Source organism: Solea senegalensis, linkage group LG4, assembly GCF_019176455.1.
Source record: "Solea senegalensis isolate Sse05_10M linkage group LG4, IFAPA_SoseM_1, whole genome shotgun sequence".
NCBI classification, from domain to species: Eukaryota; Metazoa; Chordata; class Actinopteri; order Pleuronectiformes; family Soleidae; genus Solea; species Solea senegalensis.
The window spans coordinates 9,641,818-9,666,394 of record NC_058024.1 but is presented as its reverse complement, the minus strand read 5'-3'; the positions used below and the strand labels follow the sequence as shown (position 1 = coordinate 9,666,394).

Below are 24,577 nucleotides of genomic sequence, written 5' to 3'. Positions count from 1 at the left end.
AAACTTACCAGTGTGTGTAGTGCTGATGTTGACATTGTTTGGATAAGAAATGCAAGAGATCTCTGTAAAATAAAAACAATTGCATTGCAACATTTCACAAGTCAGATTTGAATTGGATTTGAATCATTTCACTGGTAAAATGAACGCAAGCCTGTGCCAGCACTGCAAGAAATCAATATCGTCAAATATAAGCAAACATACAAGTTTCAGTTATTGACGGACACTCGCACACCTGCTATACACATACAGAATCAATTTTGGGCAATTTGGGAAAAGTTATTAATACACGTACAAACCCACACCACACTCATACAGCCGTCATATGTGCACTTGGTTACGCACAATGACACAAGTGTTTACCGACAGGTGACTCTAAAAATAACGGGCCTGGGTCACACACACTTGAACTCGTACAAAGAACAGTACAGTGGTTCTTCTGAAGAAACAAATGGTTGCTATTAATACACTGACACCAACACACGCAACCGCTGATGTTGTGATACAAGTGTACGCTCAACTGTCGCGCAAGCAGGTCCCGCTTATGCAAACACAAAGACCTGTTATATACACTGAAAAGAAACAACTGCATGCTATTAATATCCTGGCGTGTTTTGGGATGGACACACACACACACACACACAGACATGGACATACACATTCACACAGAGATTGATACTCCAGCTGCTCGGAAGCAGAGGGACAGAATGTCCCCAACAGCTGTGGATTCCTATAATCGCGAGGACGGGGGAGGGATGCAGAAAATCAGAGCAATAGTTGGTTGGTGCTGATGGTGTCCAGTATGGAGAAACTTTAGCATCAAGTAGTTTTTGTGGTAATGTATGAATTTGTCCTTATCTCAAGTGTGTTTGCTTGATATTTCACCAGAAACAACATCAATAGTAGTTCTTTTCTGGACATCAGGTTGTTGATAAGGGATGAGCAGATGCTGTACTTGTATGTCAGAATCATATCAGGGAAAGAGAAACATAAAATCTGATACAACCCAAAGAAAAGCCTTAAAATAACATAAGCGCTTCACTATGCACAGACATGTAAAAAACAAATAAAGAGCAGTAACAGCATCTTTCTATATGTCTGTGTATTCTTTCAAGCATTTCAGCTTCACTTTCAGAAGTTTTGTGCGTCCACTATAATAGGTCTCAACAACCTGTGTCACAAGACACATTCAGGTTCACTCATCGTCTACACTGCAGGCCAGTCGAAACAGGAAGTTGATTCTCTCCTCTGCAGTTGTTTGCGTGGTTTCAGAGACGAGAAATGACAATGATGAAAAGTAAGAACAAGGATTTCTTTCATTAGACCAAACACTGAGGTTTGAACAGAGCTTTTGTTTCACCGTTGATTGTGGAGTCGCATTTCGGTTGGACATAGATCAGGAAGCGAACGTGTGAGAAACTCTCTTGGTTTTTGTTCATCCAGACTAAAATGCAGCCCAGAGTTTATGCTTTTTTTTAGAATGGCTGGTTATAACTGTAGTAAATGCATCAGGACAAATGTTTCAAAAAAATGTCAAATGACTATTACACTGATATCAATATCAGGTATTGGACATGTTAAAGTTGTATGGAGTTGTATTTAACCTGCCTTAAATCCATGCAATACCACTGCGGAGTTCACTCCAGCCCAACAATAAACAAAGTACACTTTAGAGCCAGACTGTGGATATAAATAATGGACATCTGTAACTCTCTCAAGCTGCAGAAACGAACCGCTGAAGCCATTCAACCAAAATAGAAGGCTCTGCTTGCCTAAATGAACCAAGAGGATGTTATGGTGCAGGCTAACTTTAGAAACAGGAAGTCACTGTTTCTCTGTTTCTCTCGCGCTGTGCCTCTCTATATTTGTGTGTATATGTGTGTGTGTGTGTGTGAGTCAGTGCCTCAGCATGTTACTGCTGAAGGCCCCACAGAAAGAGGACGATGATTGTGAAACAAATGTGCTATTACAGAAACCAGAAGTTTGTCTCCCGGTTATTTTTAGCAACACACAATGTGCAGATCTTATCTATGCAGTTATGTTTGAAATGTTCCAGATTGTATCTCAGAAATAGCATTTCTTTTCAGTTGTAAACTGTTTATCTGTGTTTTCAGTGCATAGTTGATGAATATCAGCAGCACTAAAAATATCTGCACCGTATAGCACAGAGGTAACAAGAGGTTATGCTTTTGTTATATTTTTTTCCTTTACATTGTGAGCGACATAACTGAAAAAGTTACAAGATTTTGATTAATAAATGTTAAGATTTTGGTGGTAATGCAGCAATTTCTTCACCAGTCATTTATGTTCGTGGGAATGATGCTTTTGGATGCCTTGACAGCCATGGTGGAGGTCTGCGTTGTCTGAGTGCTTTCTCTTGCAATTTGTCATGAGACTTGAAACGAGCATGAACTGTGAAAGTCCTCTCTTTGTAATATTATAGGAAGTGATCAACAGCTTTTGAAACCCCTGAGGGTCTGGGTGCAGTGACTGAGCTGGTTTTGTGTCCAGTCATAAAAGTAACATGACTTGAACTTCAAGTCTGTCATATTTCAGTGTCACTACACTCAACGATGCTTTTAAGAATGACATAGAAACTGCGTTAAATGATACTGACTCAGTGTAGACCTCAGGTTTTTCGGAGCACAAACAGTGTCGCATTGTTCATGGTACACCCGTTTGCTTCAGGCTGGCTCTCGCTGGGTTTTCAGGGTAAAAACACACCACAGGTGTTTCTGCGCTGTTTGACTTCCTGATCATTTCCTCTCTGTCAGGAGAGCTGACTTCTTCGGTAATCATGTGTACATGTGTGTGAGAGAGTGCATGCTTCTTTCAGTCCACCACCACCACCATCCTGCTCCTCCAGTGATGGTCTGATTTCCTTTGTGAACGCAAACATTTTTTATGGTAATTCAAACCGTTGTACTGAAACTTCCTTATCTTTTTTTAAATCAGAAAAAAAGCTTAAAGGCCCTGTCGGCTTCGACAGTGACATACAGTCAGGGAGGCTTCATGCAGCCGTAATTCTCTCTGACATTAAGTGTTGTCTGACATGTCTCAGCTTCCTTAAGTTAGCCGGCAGGATTCCAAGAACTGTACTGTGCGAGAAGTGTGTTAGAGGAATGCATGCACTGTAAGAGAGGCTTATTGACCATGTGTTTGCCTGAGTCTTACTGCCTCTGCACATCGAATGCATAAATGGAACAAAGCGAGATTAATTCAAACGCACCAAGCGTGATCTAGTGAAGAACCAGAAAAAAAGAGGTATGGAGGTATTGTTGTACGATAATGAGCTTGTGCTCTTTCATTTTTACGGAATAAAAAGCTAAAGAAATAAGTACAACCACTGCCTCAGTGCTGTCATTAGAATGTTTGACAGGCAGTTTGAAGATCTAACGAAAGGTCTGTTTATTTGTGAGCAGTCCCAGCTGTGTGCATGTGCATATTTTTTGTATTTTTAATGACATGCTAGTACGTTTAATTCATTAATTGTGTGTTATTTCAAAAAAAAGGAGTGTTTGCAAAATGCATGAATGCATAGAAATAATATCGTCCTGCTGTTATTGAAGTATCGCCCAGCTCTACTTGAACTCATTCTGTTCTCATTAACACATCATCAGACTTTCCATGTGTGCAAGTCTGACCTGACCTGCAGTAATAAGAGCGTGGGAGTGTTTTTTTTTTACAGAGGAATTCTGTCAACCTGTAACACCTTCAGACCTTATTTCTCTCTGTGACTCAGTCTAAATGATTCTGCCTGGGTCTGTGTGACTACCTGGCTTAGCTGCATGGAAGGGAAGTTTGATAACTTGGGTGCAGCCTTTTATGGGGAAGTTTGTTTTTAGTCTGTTCCATTGCACCAGCGCCGCTAAAAACTTAGATCTGATACTGTTACCATTCTGACATATGGAATTGTTGCAAGCATTGTTTAAAACCCGTGCACTATATTTGCTGCAGCTACTGTGGATGAACTTCAAAAAAAAAGAAAAAAGGACAACCTTAAGTGCATTGTGTGTTTGTGCGTTTTCGTTTGCAGTGAAAACAGTGCCTCTCCCACCACAGGATCATACATACTTGAATCACAATTATTCACTTGTTTTGGAGGTTGTCCAAGTTGTTACTGATACAAATCCACTTACAGGAATTATGTGAGTAATGTTGGGTAATATTCTGGGTTGCAGTCATTCAGGCTCAAGAGTTCTGTAAATTTCCACATCCTTCCCTCCCTCCCACTGTCCCTCTACCCCAGAGGCAGCGAGGTGTCTCCTTGCACACTGTATCTGTCTAGTCTTTTGTATCAGTGCCGAAACATTCCTCGCCATGTTTATTGGTATCAGGTATCGAGTGATCTGCAAACGTTTTTTATAATGAGTCACACAAAATAAGTGGAGAATACATTTTTGGTTGAATTCTCCTCAGAACCAGTAATCATCAACTTTTGTTTATGTTGTATGACTCATAGCATAAGGCCCATATTGTGCCATTCATGCTATCGTAGTCGTAGTGAGGATGCTTTCACATATACAGTAGTCCTTTAGACATTTTCCCCAATAAAAAGACATCTGTCTTTAGTTGGGACAGTGATGAGTGCTTCAGTTGTCTCCCTTTGGCTAAATTTAGCTTTTTATTTCTTTCATTTCTGTAAAACCTCGACTGGGGATGACAGACGGAAGTACCTTACACAAATGACCACACAATGTTCAAACCCGCTTTTTCTTTCAATGACCAGTCTGCTTGAGGCAGGAAGACTTGAATAAAATGAAATATAGTCCGGTGAATATGCTGATTTCAAGTGCAAGAACACATCTGGGCATATACTTCAGATAAATCAAGTGTACTCTTGATCATGTTTACGTGAAGCACAAACAGAAAGACGTCCCAACTGTTCTTTGACTCCTTTGTCAATGTTTATATGAACATTCCTCCTATATCTCACCTTCTTTGTTATGAACTCTGCATGAACGATATTTGCTCAGGTCAACCTATATATGGGGTTTGTCTTTGGCTGATGCCGATCTTTACAAATCAGTGCAGCTGATGCTTGATTTTAGATGCTTATTTAATTTTTTTATGAGTGGTCTGTCTGGCAGATTCTGGTTTTTCCTCCTCATCTAATAAAATAATATTAGTAATTAATTTAATTATTAACTTGAGGATTAAATGATACACAAAGTGGCTTGACTTGAAAGCATAGTTTGTGATATCTCTCACAAGGCATACAACAATCAGCTTTTTTGACTCTCCCTCCCTCTCTCTGCACTCGCAGTTAAAAAAGTATAATTAGAGGTTTCACCACAGCTGGTAAATCTCAGCTCTGTCGAGCAGCAGGTCAAAGGCTTTAACTGTCGCATGTGTCACAAAAACAACACGTCCCGATCATGTTCTATCAAAGTAAAAGCTCTAGCATTTCTGTTTCCTGTTTCCATTCTTGTTTGTTGTTTTTGTTGTTTTCAACAAAAGCTTTTATTGTGAAACAATTGCAGAACCAGTGGGTGTGTGTCTGTCCTACGGATCTTTTAAAAGTATACTATTTATGATTTGCCATATTCAAAGTCAGTGGCCATAAAATTGTCCTTTACTTTCAATATCAGTATGGATTTATATGGATTACAACACATTAGATTATTGGAAGTTAATTGGCTGGACTGATTAGTTTATCTCTATTTTTTATTTGTGCTATTTTAGATGATAATCTATCCATGATAGCCATGTAGGACACTATAAAATCAACATATTCAAGACCTGAAACTATGAAGTTATTAACACCTATAATATTAGACACTACTTCCTTCCCTGCACAAATTAATGTGCTGTTATCTTTTTCCTCTCTGTTTTTCTACAGTTGATGTGATCATCAGCCGACAGGTTTCCTTATCCGTACGTGGGTAGCAGCCCATGGACCTACGTGTGACCCAGAGGCTGTTACATCCAGGTCCAGATTCTGTGATGCTGGCCCCCCGCCCTCCCTTCTTCCTGGGACCCCTCACCACTCAGCACTGTTCACAGATTTCCCAGCAGTGTTTGGAGGTGAGGAGAACAATTATGAACAATTACATCAGTCTATGTTACAGAGAACAGAAAACAGTCCACCTGCTGCAAATCCCATTTTGATGCCTTGATATTTGAAGCAATTATAATTCTTGCAACTCAAGTTCAGAGACATCACCTGCAAGCTGTCCATCACACTGATGTCCTGTTTTTTCATCTTAATGTACATAATTTTCTGTTGAATAACACATGACATTGGTGATTGACATAATGAACTGCTCAGACAAATGTTTCTGATGTTATAAATCAAATAATAAAAAGAAGACAATTTCCATTCAAAAAGGGTTATTTTGCTAAGCATAGCTAGCAACAGCTGCTCATTGTTTATGACTACTAACTTTTTTCCAGTGTCCAGTCTAATTCGATCAATTTTATGAATTTTATTATATATTGTAATCTATGCTCAAAGACCCCATGGAATTCTCCACAGTACACATATGAACATATGAATTGTTTTTGGGTGGTTTATTCAACTAAATAAACCCTTAGTGTTGCCCCTGACATTAGGCCCTTTATCTTCTTTTGTCTAGCCCTATGTTCGGAACCTCTGTGTTATCCTTGACTGCAATGTCTTTTGGGCAACATTCTAAAAAGTATACAGTTAATACAAAACAGTTTCTTCCATCTCCATAATATCTCTAAATTGAAACCCCTTGTGTCCCAAGGTTAAATTGAAGATGATTATTCACGCTTTTATATCCACACATGTGGACTATTGTAATAGTCTTTTTACCTGTTTAAATAAACTTGACCACATTCAGGTCGGCCACAACTCTGCTACAAGGCTGTTTTAGCCTCCCTTCACTGGTTACCAGTCCTCCTTACATCTCTGACCTGCTACAGCTTCACACCCCGGCCCGCAGTCTGAGGTCAGCAGGTCAAATAGCAACTAGCTCTCCCTTTCCCCATTCGCTGCCTGCACACTGTTGACATTTAAAAAGCAGTTCAAAACTTTTCTTTTTAATCACGCTTTTTAGTTAGACTAGGGTTCTTAATGTTTTATTCTTTTACTTGTATCGCCCTGTGATTCCATATCTGTGAACTGTGCTATATAAATAAAATGTACTTGCTTCCTACTTACATAAATCACAGGAATAGGACATGAAAACAATCCCACACACACACACACATACATACACTCACCAGATAGCCACAATAAAACACAACAGGTAGCCTTAGCAGTTAAAAAAATACCGGTCACATTAGCCATGAAAAAAGGGGAGGGTTCGTGGAACACCAGAGAAAGGTTAAGCACATATTTAGTGGTTTAATGTGACTATGGGCATGATATTTCAAATGTGTGTCTTGCCACATCTTGCAACATTAGCACATGAGTATTTTGTTTGGGTGGGACTCGCATTGAAACGCTTATAAAAGTCATCCACAACAGCCCAGCTAGTTTAGGGTGAATGCTCATTATGCAGACATTTATAGGAAGTGGGGGAGGTGGCTGTGAACACCATTTGATCCTGGTTCAATCTGCAAATGCTGTGGTAATATTTCATATAGTATAGTATAGCCACGTAGATTTTGTTTGGCAGTAACGACCGCAATCTTTGTTCCTCTTTCTATAAATAGGAGACATGTTGTAAAAGCAGACTTGACTGATCAGGTTTAAAATGTTCTTCTTTGCAGTATAACACTGACCAAAGGCAAAGAGAGATGGAGGATGACAGAAGAGAGGAGCTACAACAGCTGATTCGAAAGAATAAAAAAGAACCGAGTGAGTATCTGCTGTGCCTTACTGTTTATTCATAGGTTTCCTGAAAGACGTTTCATCTGAGTCACAACACACTGTATGTTTAAATGAAAACAGAGGGGGATTTCCACGTGTGCTGCAACCTCTCCTCTCATTCCATGGAAATGTAAATTCTTATAAGTTATAAAAGAAGTTTATTTTCAGGAAAACTGAATGATACATCACCTCTGTAGAATGTAGGATTGTGTCAATAAATGCAATTAAAAGCTCTCACAATAAGTGGGTTGGGGTGGATTTCTGTTGTTGGGGTAAACATTGTGGACAAAAATAGTATTTTATATGAGTTACTTGAAAGTGCTGTTAAAATATTGAGCTCTAGAAGTAACACCATTATCACCAATACACCAATACAGTGGCGTAAATTGACCGAGCAAAGTCAGCTACAGACTTTTCACAGGAGATTTATTCCCAACAGATAATTTGCTCTCTCATCATCCTCCTCTTCCTCACATACACTTCACATACTGGTGCAGTGACATTAGATTAAGATGATGCAAGCGATAAGGTGACTCTAATTACAATGATTTCATAAATAAGGGTTAGGGTTAGGTTTTTTTTTGTTATTTGTTTCATTTTCTCCACACTCAGGTCAAAATTCCTCAGTTCCACTCTGATCACATACCCTGGTATATACAGTAGAACAGTATTTCTGATTTTTTATTCACATACCACCAGAGAAAGCTTGTGTGCCACTGGTGGAACACGTACCACAGTTTGAGAAGCATGGGTCTATAACTCTGACAAAGTGATTTTGTCCCACTCTCTCCTGTTGGCCCTCTGGTCAAAGCTTTGCCCCCAAAACAGTAGACAGTGTTTTTTGTAACTTAAGTAAAAGGTTTTGTTACATTACAGCACTTCGTACCATTTTGATGAAGCAAGCAAGTAACATTTTTTTGTCACATTATTAATATTAATTCATCTGTTTCCTGTGTATCTGTAAGCTTTAAGGATAATGTGCACAAATATGGTTGAGTGTGAAAATAAATTAAAGCATATTTTGATAATAAAATCGCAATAATAATGCATCATATGACAGAAAATATTTATATCATGGGATACCAAGTGTAGTGAACTGTGATGGCTTCAGCCTCATGGACATTTTGTTGTTTTAGACAATTAGCTGCTTTTTCTGGCTATCCTATGGCATGGATGTATGTGATGGTGTTATTTTATTGACTTAAAGGTGCTATAGCCAGTCCGCTCGTAAGGCAGAAACTCCGTGAACATATAATTATGAAGAACCAGCCGAGCCATGACCGGGTCACTCCCAACCACACCAGTCCGACATCAGGATACAGGTGAGAAGGACAACATTTTTCCATTGTCCAGTCTAATTCGATCAATTTTATGAATTTTATTATATATTGTAATCTATGCTCAAAGACCCCATGGAATTCTCCACAGTACACATATGAACATATGAATTGTTTTTGGGTGGTTTATTCAAATTAATAAACCCTTAGTGTTGCCCCTGACAAACTGGACGAACGCAACATAAGACTTAAGACAATAGATTTTCATGTCTCGGATAATATCACACAGATTGTCACAGAATTTAAAAATGGATTCTTTGACTTTTTCTTAACGCACAACATGTAATTTGTGTCACAAGGGGATCAACGCAATAACAAAAGACCTAGTTTGATGTCATTGAGAATCAGCAGAACCCTAACCCTCATGGGAATAAATCCGTGTTTTCTTGTTTGGTTCTCCTGTGCTTTTGCACTTAAAATTTAAAGGCGACCACAATGACGCTTCGATTAAAATAGGATTTCTATGGATTTAGAGAGTGTTGGAAACATTTTTGGCAATGTATGTGCACAACAAATATGTAAGATGCATCAGGTGATTTTAAGATATTTAAATGCAGAAATGTCACATATTACTATGTATATGTATATATATTTAAGTGGTCTGTTAGTTGATGAATATGATAAATGTCACAAAAAATCTCGCTATATAGATTTGTAATTGTATCATTTTTATTTTTTTATTTTTTTACTTAGGCTCTCCCCAAAGCCTCAGCCTCCATCCTGTGACCAGCGTAAGGACCTCGCCCTGCGTAGAACAGGTGAGACCCCTCTGGGTGTTTTGTGTCCCTCATGTGTGATCTGAGGCTGAAGGTGTGAAGGTCTTTTGTTTATCTTGTGTTGTGTTCTTTATAATCTGAGTTGAACTCAAAGTCAACTGGCCGCGTATCTGTCCGTTTAGAGTGATATTCTTTTGTGCAAACGGTCATTACATTCTGTACCTACTGTATTTAGAGGAGCAAGGAATGAACATAGGCAGTTTGCATTGTGGTAAACTTGTCCAGCAACAGGCCTGCGAGTCTCAACAGTCACAACATGACAGCAATCCTGCGAGACAATGACAAAAACAGTTACATAACGCAAACCAAGGTATGTGTAAAACTGTGTGAGAGAGCGGAGCGTGGAGCGGAGAGTGGGAGTGGTTCCATCTCATCAAGTGCACTCGCCATTCAGAAAGCTATTTTATATTTGCATTGCTCTGGAACCCCAGAGGCAACAGCATGCATACAGACACACACCCACACACACAAACACACACAAACACACACCCTCCTATGTTATTATTGGCCCAGTGACAACACAGCTGCCTTTTATCCACTCTAAGCCAGCAACTTTGTTTGATTGTTTGTTTCAGCTTATTGGAGCGTGACAAGTGTTGGCCAGTAAGGCATCGCTAAGTAATTTATTACTGTAATATTATTACTTTACCCAGTAAAGAGTAGTCTGAGGGACTACAGTGAATAAAAATGTGATTTTAATTACTAAGCAAAGTAACGCTAAGTTACTGTGTGAGTAGACATTATGATGTTGTATATGTGTACGACTGATTTTATGATTTTTAAGAGGCTGCCATGTTTGTAAGGCTAGGCAAGGCAAGTTTATTGTATAGCACTATTCCCTTAGAATAAAAGCACCCTAAAATGACATTCATCAAAATAAAAGGTAGACACTGAAATGACATGAATCATAATAAAAGCAAGTAGTAGCTCTGATTGTTTAGTAATAAGTGAAGTAATATTACTATATAACATGTAATAAAGAAGTGTATTACACTTCCTGATGAATTTGCCCAACACAGTGTGAAAAATATAAAAGTAGAAATTGTTCTTTTGCTTGGTTCAGCTTTTTTTTGCAGACCGACTTTAACGTGGTACCATGATACATGGATATAGTATTAGTATTCCTGAGTAGATGTGTCACTGATGATTTACTGTCATGTATGGTATTGTTTATCATCTACGTCTGTGTGCATGTGCTTCCTCATCTCTTCATTTGTCTGTGTGTGCAGTCTCTGAACCCACTCTGAAGTGGAAGTTGAAGAAGCTCATTAATACGAGGCCGAACCCGCTGCAGCGAAAGATCAGTGCCCCTCCTGCTGTCAAGCACAGGACAGAAACTCTTGGTAGAGTATCACTCCACATATGACCTTGTGCTTCTCATTGATTTGCTTTCTTGCTCTATATCCAAGTTTGACATGTATTACCTCAGTAGCAGTTGCTGGTCTTTGAAGCAGGGGAAGCTCATTTCAGGCCCAGTTATCTATACGTAAATTCTTACATTCATTCTGCAAACGAACAACTAGAAGAAGGAAATGCGATAATTATGTAAAACTGAAATGCTGTAATAGTGTTTTTATTTTTAGTGTATATGTACACTATGTACACTGAACATGAACATCTACCTTGAGTTTATCAATCTTCTGTTCTGTCCCCCAGACTCGTCCACCAGCAGCAACAGCAATCCAGCGTCAGGCTGTAGCTCACCCAACGACAGCCTGCATTCAGATAATGGGGCCATTCCACTTTCTCATGAGGTGAAATTTCTCTTACATTAAAATTCTCTTAATATGGCATACCTCTTTGTTTGTTTGTGAGCCAGCCATAGCCTCCTTGGTTGAGGTAAAACGAAACACACAGACCTTCATGCATTAATTATTTTTGTCTTAACTCTATAGGTCACCAATTCCAAGACCCCCATTTGTTTTCTGCTTTTAACGATAAAAAACTTAAAGCCTTATTTACTGCATGATGCCCTCTGCCACTGTCAATCCATTTTAAATTTGGTAAATGAACCCTTTTTATTTTTTTACCATGATTAGCATACTCAATGTCAGCACTGACATGGAGGCTCACTCTTAATCTGAAAGCATTGCTGCCAGCAAGGACACAGGGAAAAACAGTTTTTAGCCACTTAACAAAATGTTTTCCCAATTATATATAGTTCACCCCTAATTAAATCTTGAGAATTTGCTCCTATTTGTTCTTTGTACTATTTTAAGAAAATGTTAGACAACCTCTTCTGATTCACTTTGTAAACTGCTCACTCGCCTCGCTCACCCTACACCAAAGTCTACAGAGAAAATTATGTGGATTTATGTTTTTACATCACAATACGCAGATCCAGATCAGACAAATTCAAATGTTGTGATGTCTGTGTTTGACATCCCTTGTTCGGGTTTACCTAAGAGAAACAAACCAGCAGCTCTTAAAAAATGCAGATTTTCTCTATGGGCTTTGTGCTAGAGACAAAGAGCGGTTTACAAACTTGTCTAACAGTAAGATAAAGGACAGCAATTCGTAAGATAGTTTAGATTGGATTGGGTGAACCTTTAGTTAAATGGCTAAAATATTTTTTTCTTTTCTTTCTTGTGTTTACTGCGATGGTGGTGAAATCAGTGCTGACAATGTGTCATTACCTCGTACAACCACATTTCTACTACTTCCCTTTAAACGTACAGTACATGATACAAGGAGAGGATACAAGGAGAGGGCTCAAATATACTATGTTTTGATAGTTTTAATGTTGAAAATGGATTATGCTCATGAACATATCTGTCTCATTAAGGCTCAGCGATTGCTGCTGAAGGATGGTAGACTGGCCCATTTCACTTTGCCACCTAATCCCACTGCCATGCCCAACATCACTGCTGGAAATCCTGCACATGTGAGCAATGATCACCCTCATATAGAAAACGTCTGACTTAAATGACGCGATTAACCTGTGTATCTGTAAGTGAATGTCTAAAATAGTGTCTGCACACTTGGTCTCTCACGGAAACATGTAGTTTATCCAGGCTTTCACTTCCCTCTTGTCTTCTGTGGTGAATCAGTCATGTGGTATTTCACTCCCACTGTTTACGTGTTCACTGATGAGTCTGTTAACAGCCCATTAAACCTTCACCCTCTGCACTGCACTCCTCATCTTGCTTATTTGTGTAAGCTGCAGCCATGATGAGAGCTTCCACAATTCCCAGTTAACCCCATCCATTTTTGCCTTCACCTCTTCTCTCTTCCTTTCTTCCTCATTTCCCCCAGGCTGACCTGCGATTAGCCAAGCCCTTGGCCCTGTCTGCTCTGCATCAGGTCTACTTGCCTATGGAAGGAAGCGGTTCAGCCTTGGCCCAGCACCTGCAGCCTGTTCTCATTCTGGAACCACATTCTAGACTGGTGCACCATCAGCTAGTCTCCTGTGAGTCATGCACACATGAAAACATTGTATTGATGCATTTTTGAATAATCTTATGGTGGAACTTCAATAATTTTAGGACGTTAATTGAGAAAATGGTCACTTTATCAATTAGCCTTGTATGTATTTACCTCCGCTAAGGAGGTTTTGTTTTGACCAAATTTTTCTGTCTGATTTTGAGCAACCTAACTCAAATAGTTAAGGATATTGATTACGTTTCCTGGGTATGACATATTGCAAATGCAAATATGAGTTGTAGTCATGATTCCGAACAGTTTTTACTGTGTAATATAATTAAAAAGAAGATGGAACACATCAGATACTGTCAAAATATTCAATACTGTAATATAAGAGTGATAATTTAAACAGTTAAACAACAAAAGAGCATTTGCATTTTAAAATTGGCATACAACATGAACAATCAAATATAGAACAGTTGTATTGCAGCCTTTTCAATCTCAATAATTGCAGTATTGATTTAACTTTAACACTTTGGCGTTTCCTTTTGTTCCATTTTTGTTAGAGTTGCACCTTTTCTTTGACATAATCCACCCAGTTTATTTATGAACATGATAGTTAACCATATAATGGAGAAAACACATGTGTGTATTTTTTACCTCTGCCAGAGAGGTTCTGTTTCTGCTGCATAACTCAAAAATGTAAGGATGGATGTTAAGGACATTTCCTGGGGATGTAGGTTTTGGCCCGAGAAAGAAATAACTAGATACTTAAGTGTGTTGACACTGGGGGGAAACTGAGTGGCCTTGGCAGAGGTTTGCGCATTCTAGGTGCTTTCTCTTCTTCCATTTTTTTGTTTCATTTTCAATTTTTCTTCCTCAAAGTTTAACCAATTACATCAAGAATCCCGTAAAATTACAATAGGTGCTTTTTTTTCACAGCACACAGATTAATAATGTACAAAGGTCCTGACGGGTTCAGGGTTGAGGGTGTTTTATATTGAGATAATTTCATTAAATTTAGCCTTCATTAGTGACATGATTAACACCTCCACTCATGCAGAAACATGTCAACATGTCTGTTGTGAAAGAGACTGTTGGAATATTTATGTCCTCTGTCTGGTGCCACATTCTTTTGGCCCACATTGTCTAAGCAGCACAAGAGCGCCCTCCCCTCAGTGATGCAGTTATACTTATACTGCATGTTGTAAATACAACTGATGTGATCATCCCTGAGCTCTCCAGTAAAACAAAACAAAAAAAGGTAAAAAAAAAAAAGGTACATTATTTTATTTTTAAAGCACTATAGTACAGTAAAAACCCAAGACAGAACAACATGGGCAAAAATCACCTCAAATTAAGAGAACGAAAAGTAAAAAGCTGCAAATGAAACAAGCAAAAATAAAAGCATTATTTCATGCTTGGATTGTTTTAAAGCCGAGGAAAGGAGGTGACTTTTAAGAAAGGATATAAAGGCAGGCAGTGAAGGGGGCCTGTCTAATTTGAAGAGGTAACACATTCTCCTCCTCTTTCCTTTTTTTAATTGTACTGTTTTCCATCCCCTTTTCGTTGACTTTCAACTATCTGGCCCAAATATTGTCAAGTTGTCAAGTTTATTCTCTATCCCTCACCCCTCTGTCACCTTCTATCTGCTCACCTCTTTATCTATTCAGTGTTAATTTAATAAGGACATATACAGTAACATAGATAAGTGATGGGTCACAGCATTTTTAACTACTGCTAATCTCCAATGTCCGTCCTTATTAGAAGGGCCTTTAAAAGTTTGACTAAGTGGCGCACTCTGCTGGCCCAAAGTGCCCATTTGAAGCTGCACACACACACAGAACACATCCATATCTACCCTCTTCCACAATTATTCATGACTCTCTGTTCTGCGTTGAGTTAGGTTATTCCTGGTTGTGACCCATGTTTCGGTCTCCTCCTCTTTGCAGTTCATGGTTTGAGCTCCATTCCTCTGCAGCAGCAGCCTCACCCACCGTCCCCCTCCAAAAGGGACGCCAGAGGAGGCATAGTTAACTTACCGTCACACAGACCTGTGGCGAGAACGCGCTCGGAGCCGCCGCCCTACAGCCACTCGCCCTTTGCCCTGCAGGCCGCCCAGCACTCACACACTCAGCACCAGCTGCTGCAACAATATCACAAGAGCGGGCTGGAGAGGTTCAGACAGAATGTACTTCTGAGTAAGGTGAGAGGAGGCGGGCATGGACACAAACATGCTGGAAAAATATTAGTTATTGTGAAAATGTATTTGTGGATTGGGTGTATTCAATTGTAATTGAACATTTAACACTGTAGTGCCTAACTTTTAAAGAAAATGAAATGTCCACTCGATTCAAACCATTGTCAAATGAGCTCACACCGTTGTGTGTAGATTTAATGACACCATTCCCACACTGCATACAGGAAGTGTGTTTTATGTGAAGACAGGCAAAGGCAACATTGTACTAGAGTAAACTGGTTGGAATATGACTGCTCAAAAACAGTTATTCTGCAGTTTCATAATCACCTCTTATTATTAATAATAATAATAATAATAATAATAATAATAATAATAATAATAATAATAATAATAATAATGATAATAATAATAATAATAGTAATAATTAAAATTAAACTATAGCACCTTTCATGAAACCCAAGGTTGCTTCTTCTCTCTGTCCACCACTGTATACACACAGTCACTCCCTCAGTCTGGTCTAATATTTTGCTTGACTGAGCAATACTATTGTTTCTGTTCACACCCAAACAGAGGCAGAATTATAACATCAACAGCAACAACAACAAAAAAAACCTAAAGGTTATGCACTGCAGCTTTAAAATGATGTGTTTTTGAGTTGTATGCAAACACATGTTAAAAAGAACAAATTACCTATAACACTGTGAAACATCTTCCTTAAATTAGCCCATGAGCCAAACCAGTGAGAAGCCTCGTCTCAGTCAGATTCCATCAGAGGACATGGACCTGGAGGAGACAGGATCGGGGACAGGTTCGCGGACAGGTTCCGTGTGCAGCTCGGAGCAAGAATCGGTGTGTGACGATGGCTACCACAGGAGACGCAGCACGGCGAGCACAGACTCGGTTTGTGGCACAGAGTCCACGACCTCCTCACGGGAGAGTTTGATCGAGCCCACACATCCCCTCAGTCAGGTAACTCGGTTCATTTCAGCAAATGTACAGTATTATGCAGAAGTCTTAGGCCACCATTAGAATAGCTGTTGGAGCAAAGTTAGAATGACCTTTTTTTTATTTTTTCCTCAATTATTTTTTTTATTAGAATACAACCAGAAAGCACAAGAATGTGTATGCACTATTTCAAATTAGAACATGTTCATGAAAAATCAGCTTCCACAAGCTCAATGAGTGTCAAGTAATTCTCCCCTTGCACGTGAACAATAGCAAATCCCTGGCCGTCTTAAACTCAAATGGAGTGGAATCTTAATTCATTTCATTGGTAACAGCTGTGTTTGTCCTTCTATTTCAAGTAGAAATAGGCTGCTGTAAAAAAAGAGATTGCGTTCTAATATATAATACCAACTTTCTGTCACAGCATTCCATTCGAAATGACAAAGTTCTCGGAATTTGACAGACATAAATCCATAATTTTGCATCAGCAGGGCCATCTACAAAGCTGGTGGTTGCCCAAGGGAACCGTATGTTTATATACACCATGAATTCAGCTTAGTAGCATACATTTTTATGTTTATTGTACCTCAGTGGTCTCATTCAGCTGCTTTTATTGGACCTGCACATTCTAACCTCCAATTAAGCTCTTCCAATATGATGACACTTGTTTAATATTAAGAATTAATGTTTTTTAATTAAATGCATTATTAATCTTGTGACTATGGCAAAGAAAAAAAAAAACGGTTGAAATGCACAACACTTCCTTGTGCTCATATACATGAAATCCTTTATTTTGACATCGGAGGGCGCTGTAGCTTTATTTATGCAGGATGAAAAGAGTGAGTTACTGTGTTGTGGCAATGTTGGCCAACATTTTTGGCAGCGCTGCATCGTCTTTATGAGGTGCTTGCTCTAAACATGCTGTAATAATTGCACAGGTGAGTGGAAGTGAAAAGATTGCTCAGGTTCCACTTTGTTATGTGCTGTTGAAGGTAAATGAATTCCCTGTTGTTCCTTCTGGAAACCACAGAGGCAGGTGATACTTGGTCCAGGTCTTCAGATGGACTCCCTGAGTACACCTGCCCTAATCTGGCCTCATCAGCCTTTGATTCGAACCCGGTCCTCACCAGCCTCCACCTCTCTGCCTCCTCCACATCCACCTGCCACGACCATACCTTCAGTGTCACTGTCCAGCCCTGCTGCAGATGTCCAGCTACGCTTTACCACAGGTAATAACAACACTATGTTTTTTTTTTAAAAAAAGGAGATCATGAAATTCTATGGAAGGAAATTAAGAATATTAGTGGTTATGATGTTCTCGTTTGTGTGTGTAGGTCTGGTTTATGACTCTCAGATGCAGAAGCATCAGTGCATCTGTGGGGACAACAGCCGTCACCCTGAGCATGCTGGGAGGATCCAGAGCATCTGGTCCAGACTGCAAGAAAGGGGCCTCAGGAACCAGTGTGAGGTACAGTGTGTGTGGTTTTTCTCTTGATGTGACACGTTCAGCCTGATTTATATGCTGTCACAGGACACTTGAGAGAAACGTGAGAAAAAAGTATCATAGAACATTTTCCTCTTCTGTCATAAACCCATAGAATGTTCATATGTTGTGGTCATGATTGAGCCTCAACTCCCAAACCAAAACATCCTCTCCCTGTTGCCTTCTTGACTATTGTCAAGTCAATCTATTATCTTACTTGACATCACTTGCTCGACTACAACTGGTTCAAAACGCCACCGCTCGGCTTTTAACTCGAAAAAAACAAGAGCACATTACTCCAATTTTAGCGGCACTTCACTGGCTCCCAGGTTTGTTTTCAGATTGATTTTTGAAATAATAATTAAATGTCTTGATGGTCGCAGCCCCGTAACTGTGGACTGAGTTACTTTTGCATCAAACAATACGACCCACTTCCTGTTTTTACATTTAACATTTTTTCTCTCTGATTTTTAACACGGTTTGAGATATTATTGTTTTGCCATCTATCATTGTTTTTACTTTTGTATTTGTCTGTGTGCAGCACCTTGGCCAACTGTGTTGTCTTTAAAGTGCTTCATTAATAAAGTTGGATTAGATAAACAAAGTAGATACAAATAAACAAGCATACAGAAGGATAAATTGATCCGGAAGAGACAGCTTTTGTAATAGTATAATAATCATACAACTCATTAAATATGTCGATGAAGTAAGTGATGAAGTATAAACCAGGCTGTACACTTACATTAACCATAATAGTCTTCAACATCAAACTTTGAGATTTTGAGGACAGGTCAAGATGTCAATGAAATAAAAAAAACATGTTTGTGTGTGTAGACGATCCGCAGCAGGAAGGCCACGGTGGAAGAGCTACAGTCCGTCCACTCGGAGGAACATGTGCATCTTTTCGGCACCAACCCGCTCACCCGCCTCAAGCTGGACAACCACAAGCTGGCTGGTAAAATCAACAACAATTAATCACCAGGAAAAATTATATAAGCACAAAAAAATGTAATAAGTAATGTTCATGAAGTATCAATTGTCTCCCACAGGAATTTTATCTCAACCGATATTTTTGTTGTTGCCATGTGGAGGAGTTGGAGTGAGTGCCACACACACACACACATGCACTTCTTACGTATCTAACATTACATGGCTAATTAAGCGTCATTACATTATTGAGCTAATAATGCTACAAATTGCCAATGCTATTGTTTTTGGCTGAGATAACACTGAGACACAATCAGAAGTCAAAAGCTGCACGGAGGTGAGTCGAGGGAGCAGGAGAGGAGAAGACAGAGGGTACACAGGCATGTACTGCAGCTGGAGGCTGTGTGTGTGTGTGTGTGTGTGTGTGTGTGTGTACGTGTGTACACTTGTATTTGTTTTCTGGACCTTTTCTGGCATAAACACTGACCTTGTCATGGAGACTAAAACCTGGTCCTAATGAGGCAGAACCTAATTTCTGAGGAGCTGGTTCAGTTTGGGGCTAAGATTGGAATTGTGGTTAGGTTGAGTTTTTAACTGGTTATGGTTAAGGGATGACGCTTTGTTTAGGTTGTCCAAATGAATGGAAGTCAGTGCAGTGTCCTAAGAAGAAAAGCTGCACAAACTTGTGTGTGTGTTGTATGTAGGGATTGGGTGTTGGATGAAGAGGAAATGTTACAAAAGAAGAAATGATCAAAACTGAAAGTAGCAGAATAGATTCAATTTAACACGAAAATAACTGAGGGGGAAATGAGAGGAAAAACAGAGGAGAGGAGAAAGAGTGTGGGACTTGCTGTCAATTGATAAGACGTCTGATCTGCCAGGATTTCCGGTCCATCGCTGGTCTGGTGAAGAGAGTTGATTGGAACAAGATGGCAAAATCTGTGATAAAGAAATTCCCCCGATTTCATCATTCCACCAAGACACACCCCCAGAATACGTTTTTGAAGTGCAGGGTGACGCAGCCTCTAAATATGAGTGTTTTACTGAGAATGGATACAACTCAAATGAAAATTAGTCTCCACAGTTCCAACGTCACACATAAAAGTTTTTATTAATATGCCACAAAAATACACTACTCTGTATTAATAATACTTTGTTTGTCAAACAAAATGGCAGTTCAGCAAATTTAGTTTAATTAATGTAAATGCTCAGAACTGCCAATAGGGGACTCCTTATTGGCCGGCAACTCGACTAAATGAAATGTGACAAATGTGCTGAGTGAGTCTTTTCACTAAGTCAGGCCGGTCCACTTTTGATGAGTCTGAAACTAAAATGTGGTGCAACATTCTCATCGCGTAAACACCAGCAATTTTCTCACAGCAGCAGCTGACTGTTGAAATGACTCTGCGTGTCTAATCTCCGCTTCACTGACAGGTAGACGTTGATACAGTCTGGAACGAGCTTCACACATCATCGGCTTCACGCATCGCAGCGGGATGTGTCACGGACCTGGCGCTAAAAGTAGCGCAGCGAGAGCTGAAGGTGTGTCTTTGTTATCAAACACTTCATCATCGCTGACATGTGTTTTGTCAGTGTGTTGTGTAACGGGGTTGTGAAGTAAACACTGGACGACGCAGTTATATAACGCTGAATGCATTTTAATGTGCTTGGTTGATTAAAGCAGCTCAGTGTTGATAATTTAGCTTTTTCTCTCACAGAATGGCTTCGCGGTGGTGAGACCTCCCGGACACCATGCAACCCAGTCCTCCCCTCAGTGAGTCCAACACACACACACACACACACACACAGAAGCCAGGAGGTCTCTGCAAAGTGTTTCACAGGATTTATTAGTGATCACTTTTAAAGAGAGAGAGAGAGAGAGAGAGAGAGAGAATCAGTTTGTGTTATCTCTTGAAGACATTTTCTGGAATACACACCAACCTTGTCACGACCATTTGTCCTTTTAGGGACCAAAGTCTGGTCCTAATGAGGCAGAACCTGCTTTCTCAGGCTCTGGTTAAAGTTAGTATTAAGACATGACTGGTGGTCAGGATATGGTTAGAGTTAGGAGTCAAGTGGTTGTACTTAAAACTATAGTGTGCAACCTTTAAATATGTCCAAATGTCCGTTACATTTGTCAATTCACTGGGGTTAGAGGTACACAGGGGTTAGTATTAATTAAACAATGCTGATTAAGTCTATAAGCTCTACGTCCCTCTCTTTGTGTGTGTGTGTCTCAGTTTAGCCCTTGTGTTACCAAGTGACATTTCTACACTGCTCATGGGAAGTGATTCCTTTTTATGTCAAGACAGACAGAGGCAACAGCAACTTTGTGCTAGTAAAGTGAGGCAGGCAACAGGTTGGAGTATGACTGAAAACACAAAGAAGTGCTCATGAAAAGTTTTAGAAGTTAAATCTGCTGCTCAGTAATTCATCAGTTTGACAGTACTGCTTGACAGGGCCTGTTTTCAGATGAAGGACACAGCATACAAATTAGGGATGGGAATCTGGTATCAGTGCGACACTGGTCAGAATCACTGGATCGGATATTAGACGGATAAAAAAGTAAAATACAATATAATACAATTTAAAAAAAAAAATTTGTAACATAGTTGGAGAATTATGACTTTTAAACATGTTTTTTACCGCTTCATTGTTTATAAATGGCCTAGAATGACTGTATCGGACTAATATCGGTATCCAGTTAGTGATATCGAAATCGGTATCTGACACAAAAAAAGTGGTATCCCTAGTACAAAGTTGTCAGTTCACAAAGACCAAACAATAATAACCACAACAACAAAAGAGTTATGCATTGTAGTTTTAAGTTCAGGGATAAAGAATAGAGGTCAATACAGTGTCCTAGCCAGAAGAGTGTGTGAGGCCTGAGGCCAACTACCTCCTCCGCTCTGTTTCTTTTAAGCTGACAGGACACAGATCACAGCACCTCAAAAGAACTGTACGTGTGTGTGTGTGTGTGTGTTTTTGTGTGCATGAATTTGTGTCAGTCTTTGATAGCAGCTATTAGCCAAGTAACCACAGTCAGCTGGGACTGTGTGTGTGCTCAGCAGTGCTTGACACCGGTTATTTATGAGATGATAATGACTTTTTTCTTGATGAGCAGAGTCTGGACAGCATATATGATATACTGTCCACACACACACACGGAGAGAGAGGAGCTCACAGTTTACGACCCATGCTGACACTGCCACTTCCAACATTCCTTCATTGTTTTTCATACATCAACACTTTTTCTGCATACCTTTGCTGCAGACAATGAGCGTTGAGGGAACCTCTGTGCCAACTTGTGAGTTCATCTCTCTCAAGTCATCTCACATGTCGTGCCAGCAATTCACACTATATTATGATTGGGAATGTGGAGTGGATTTTAAAAATAAGCTTTGTTTTTGCTGTTGTTTATCACAATTTTGTGGTTTTCTGCATTTCTCTGGAGTGCGGGGTTTTTTTCGACTCAGCTTAATTGTGTCATACTGAAAGACAATTTTGTGTGTCAGCAGTGAAAGAGGCGCAAAACAAGTTGAAATGAAAGATCCTCATTTCCCAGATATTAGAAGTAAATGTTGACGTGGCAGGAGTTCCCCCCCTCTTTGACTTGTACATTAGAGTCAGTGCTGCGATTGGTCATAACCTGCTCTGAACAGCCACCACATGACGCCAGATAACTGGAGACATGTCTCCAAGGTTCCTAAGGTCCATATGGTGATTCAATGATATTAATTAAGTGAAGATGTCCCCATAATAACATGTGGCTGCCTTTCTTTCTTCCTGTGTGTTTGTCCACAGGGGCTTCTGTTTCTTCAACTCTGTAGCCATCGCTGCCAAGCAGCTCCAAAACAAACTCCACGTCAGCAAGATCCTCATCGTGGACTGGGTAAGGACCCACCACATGACAAGCATCACTGGTCCCCACATGGGCAGGGAAAAATACACATGCACAAGCACACACACGTGTGTCATTGGCACAAACAGGGCCTCAGAAGCTCAGCATCCTTGTACAGTAGCACTGCTCTTTATTAATGAGTTCATTTAGACACTCATGTCTCTGGTCTCCATGTGTGATCTGAACTCACACATATGCATTGAGAAGACAAAGAGTTACACACGTTTGCCACGGCCATTATATTTTACATTATTTACTTTTAATTTTACATTTCTGTACCTTAGATGAGGCTTGTGCAATAACAATAAAGGCTTTCTATTGTATTCAATTCCATTCCCAAAGAAGGGTTTTTTTAGTGTTTTTATCTGTCGAAGTAGCTCTAAACCTCCAAACTTGTTTCATTGATGGGACACCAGGTATGCTAAAACTGGTCAGTCACTGAAGACATTAGTCCCGGGGCCCGCACACATGAGAATTAGTTATTATATTTATCATTAGAAGCGGATCCTCATCGTATTGGCTTTTAATCCACATGGAACCAGCGTTTTTGGAGCCCCAAAATGCTATTGTTGGAAAACGGGTTGCATATTTGGGAAAATGATGATGTCATAGCCTCACCTTTTACACTAGTTTGTACACAGAGGTCTTTATGTGCATGCTTCTCATGTTTGTCTCCATTGTTGAGGTATTTCTGTGAAAGCATTAAGAATTAAGACATTTCTTAAAACAATGCCGTGTTTAAGGAAATCGGTTTTCAGCACACATTTTTCTGTTATTATATACTGATATTAAACAACCATATTGTGTTTGTTCATTGTTATAACTTAAATGAATAAAATAGTTGACAAATTCATGCTGAAAGCTTTTGCTTTTATTAAACTGAAATCCAATCCTTCTTCAGGATGTTCACCATGGCAACGGCACCCAGGAAGCATTCTATAACAACCCCAGCGTGCTGTACATCTCTCTACATCGCTTCGACGACGGCAACTTCTTTCCTGGTAGTGGACATCCCAATGAGGTAGTGACGAAACATTCCTCCACAACAGTGCTGCTGTGTTTTTCTGCTTTTGTTTGTGTCGTCATAGTGATGTCTGGGTGTTTGTGAGTCTCTGCATGGAACACAATAACCTAAGGATGACACGTGCGAAAGCTTTATAAATAGGAGAGTACATTCTGGATGGCTAAAATCCTTTTCTGATTTTACTTTAACTCTCAAAGACACACTGTTGTTATTGTATTGTCCGTGTCTAACATGAAGCTGGAGTAACATTTCGGTCACGCAACTTTTTTCCTTATTCCCCTTATTAGCATTAACCTTTTATCGATATGCCGACTTTTCTGCCCCCTCCAAGCTCTATTACAACATTTTTTGTAAATGTTCTGTGTTTCCTTTCAGGGTTTTTTAAAACACATATCAAAATAGATTTAATGGGATTTAAAGTAAGTTTTACTGGCTCAGAACATAATGTAGTCGTATTGTGCTTGCTTTTTCACTTTTCTTCTCTGTCACATTGTGTTTGTTAGCAAGAAAACATTTTGACTGAATCAAGATAAAATTTCAAATGTGCGTCTGATGAGCAGATCCCACTGCGCTTTGTGTATCCACTGTAGCTTTTAACTCCTTAGATCGTTGTGTTTGAAGGAGTTTATGGCTTTGAATTGCGGAACTTCACAACAGGATATGTACAGTTGAATTGCTCGCCGGTGTTTGCATACAGGAAATTGAGATGTCTGTGAATTCTGCCTGCGGTCCTACCAGAAACCAAAGTGTGATGACTATCCCCAGTCAGATGAATTGACCCCAACCCGTGGTGGTGTTAAACACCCATTCAATCCCTCAGATCCTCGCCTCATAATCCCCC

At 39.6% G+C, this 24,577-nt stretch overlaps 1 protein-coding gene across 2 annotated transcripts in view; it reads left to right on the top strand.

The window, feature by feature from the left end:
* Window positions 1-24,577, top strand: part of LOC122767906 (histone deacetylase 7-like) — a 53,998-nt gene that overhangs the window by 14,613 nt on the left and 14,808 nt on the right. For both annotated transcript variants that reach the window (XM_044023476.1, XM_044023477.1), the window contains exons 2-19: window positions 5,840-6,024; window positions 7,681-7,768; window positions 8,988-9,102; window positions 9,811-9,875; window positions 11,123-11,236; window positions 11,550-11,647; window positions 12,679-12,777; window positions 13,149-13,302; window positions 15,209-15,462; window positions 16,180-16,425; window positions 17,432-17,630; window positions 17,736-17,869; window positions 18,719-18,839; window positions 18,934-18,983; window positions 20,246-20,353; window positions 20,530-20,585; window positions 22,616-22,703; window positions 23,614-23,733. In XM_044023476.1, coding sequence (XP_043879411.1) covers window positions 5,893-6,024; window positions 7,681-7,768; window positions 8,988-9,102; window positions 9,811-9,875; window positions 11,123-11,236; window positions 11,550-11,647; window positions 12,679-12,777; window positions 13,149-13,302; window positions 15,209-15,462; window positions 16,180-16,425; window positions 17,432-17,630; window positions 17,736-17,869; window positions 18,719-18,839; window positions 18,934-18,983; window positions 20,246-20,353; window positions 20,530-20,585; window positions 22,616-22,703; window positions 23,614-23,733 — 2,241 coding nt within the window. In that variant the 5' untranslated portion in view covers window positions 5,840-5,892. The remainder of the gene's footprint in view (window positions 1-5,839; window positions 6,025-7,680; window positions 7,769-8,987; window positions 9,103-9,810; window positions 9,876-11,122; window positions 11,237-11,549; window positions 11,648-12,678; window positions 12,778-13,148; window positions 13,303-15,208; window positions 15,463-16,179; window positions 16,426-17,431; window positions 17,631-17,735; window positions 17,870-18,718; window positions 18,840-18,933; window positions 18,984-20,245; window positions 20,354-20,529; window positions 20,586-22,615; window positions 22,704-23,613; window positions 23,734-24,577) is intronic.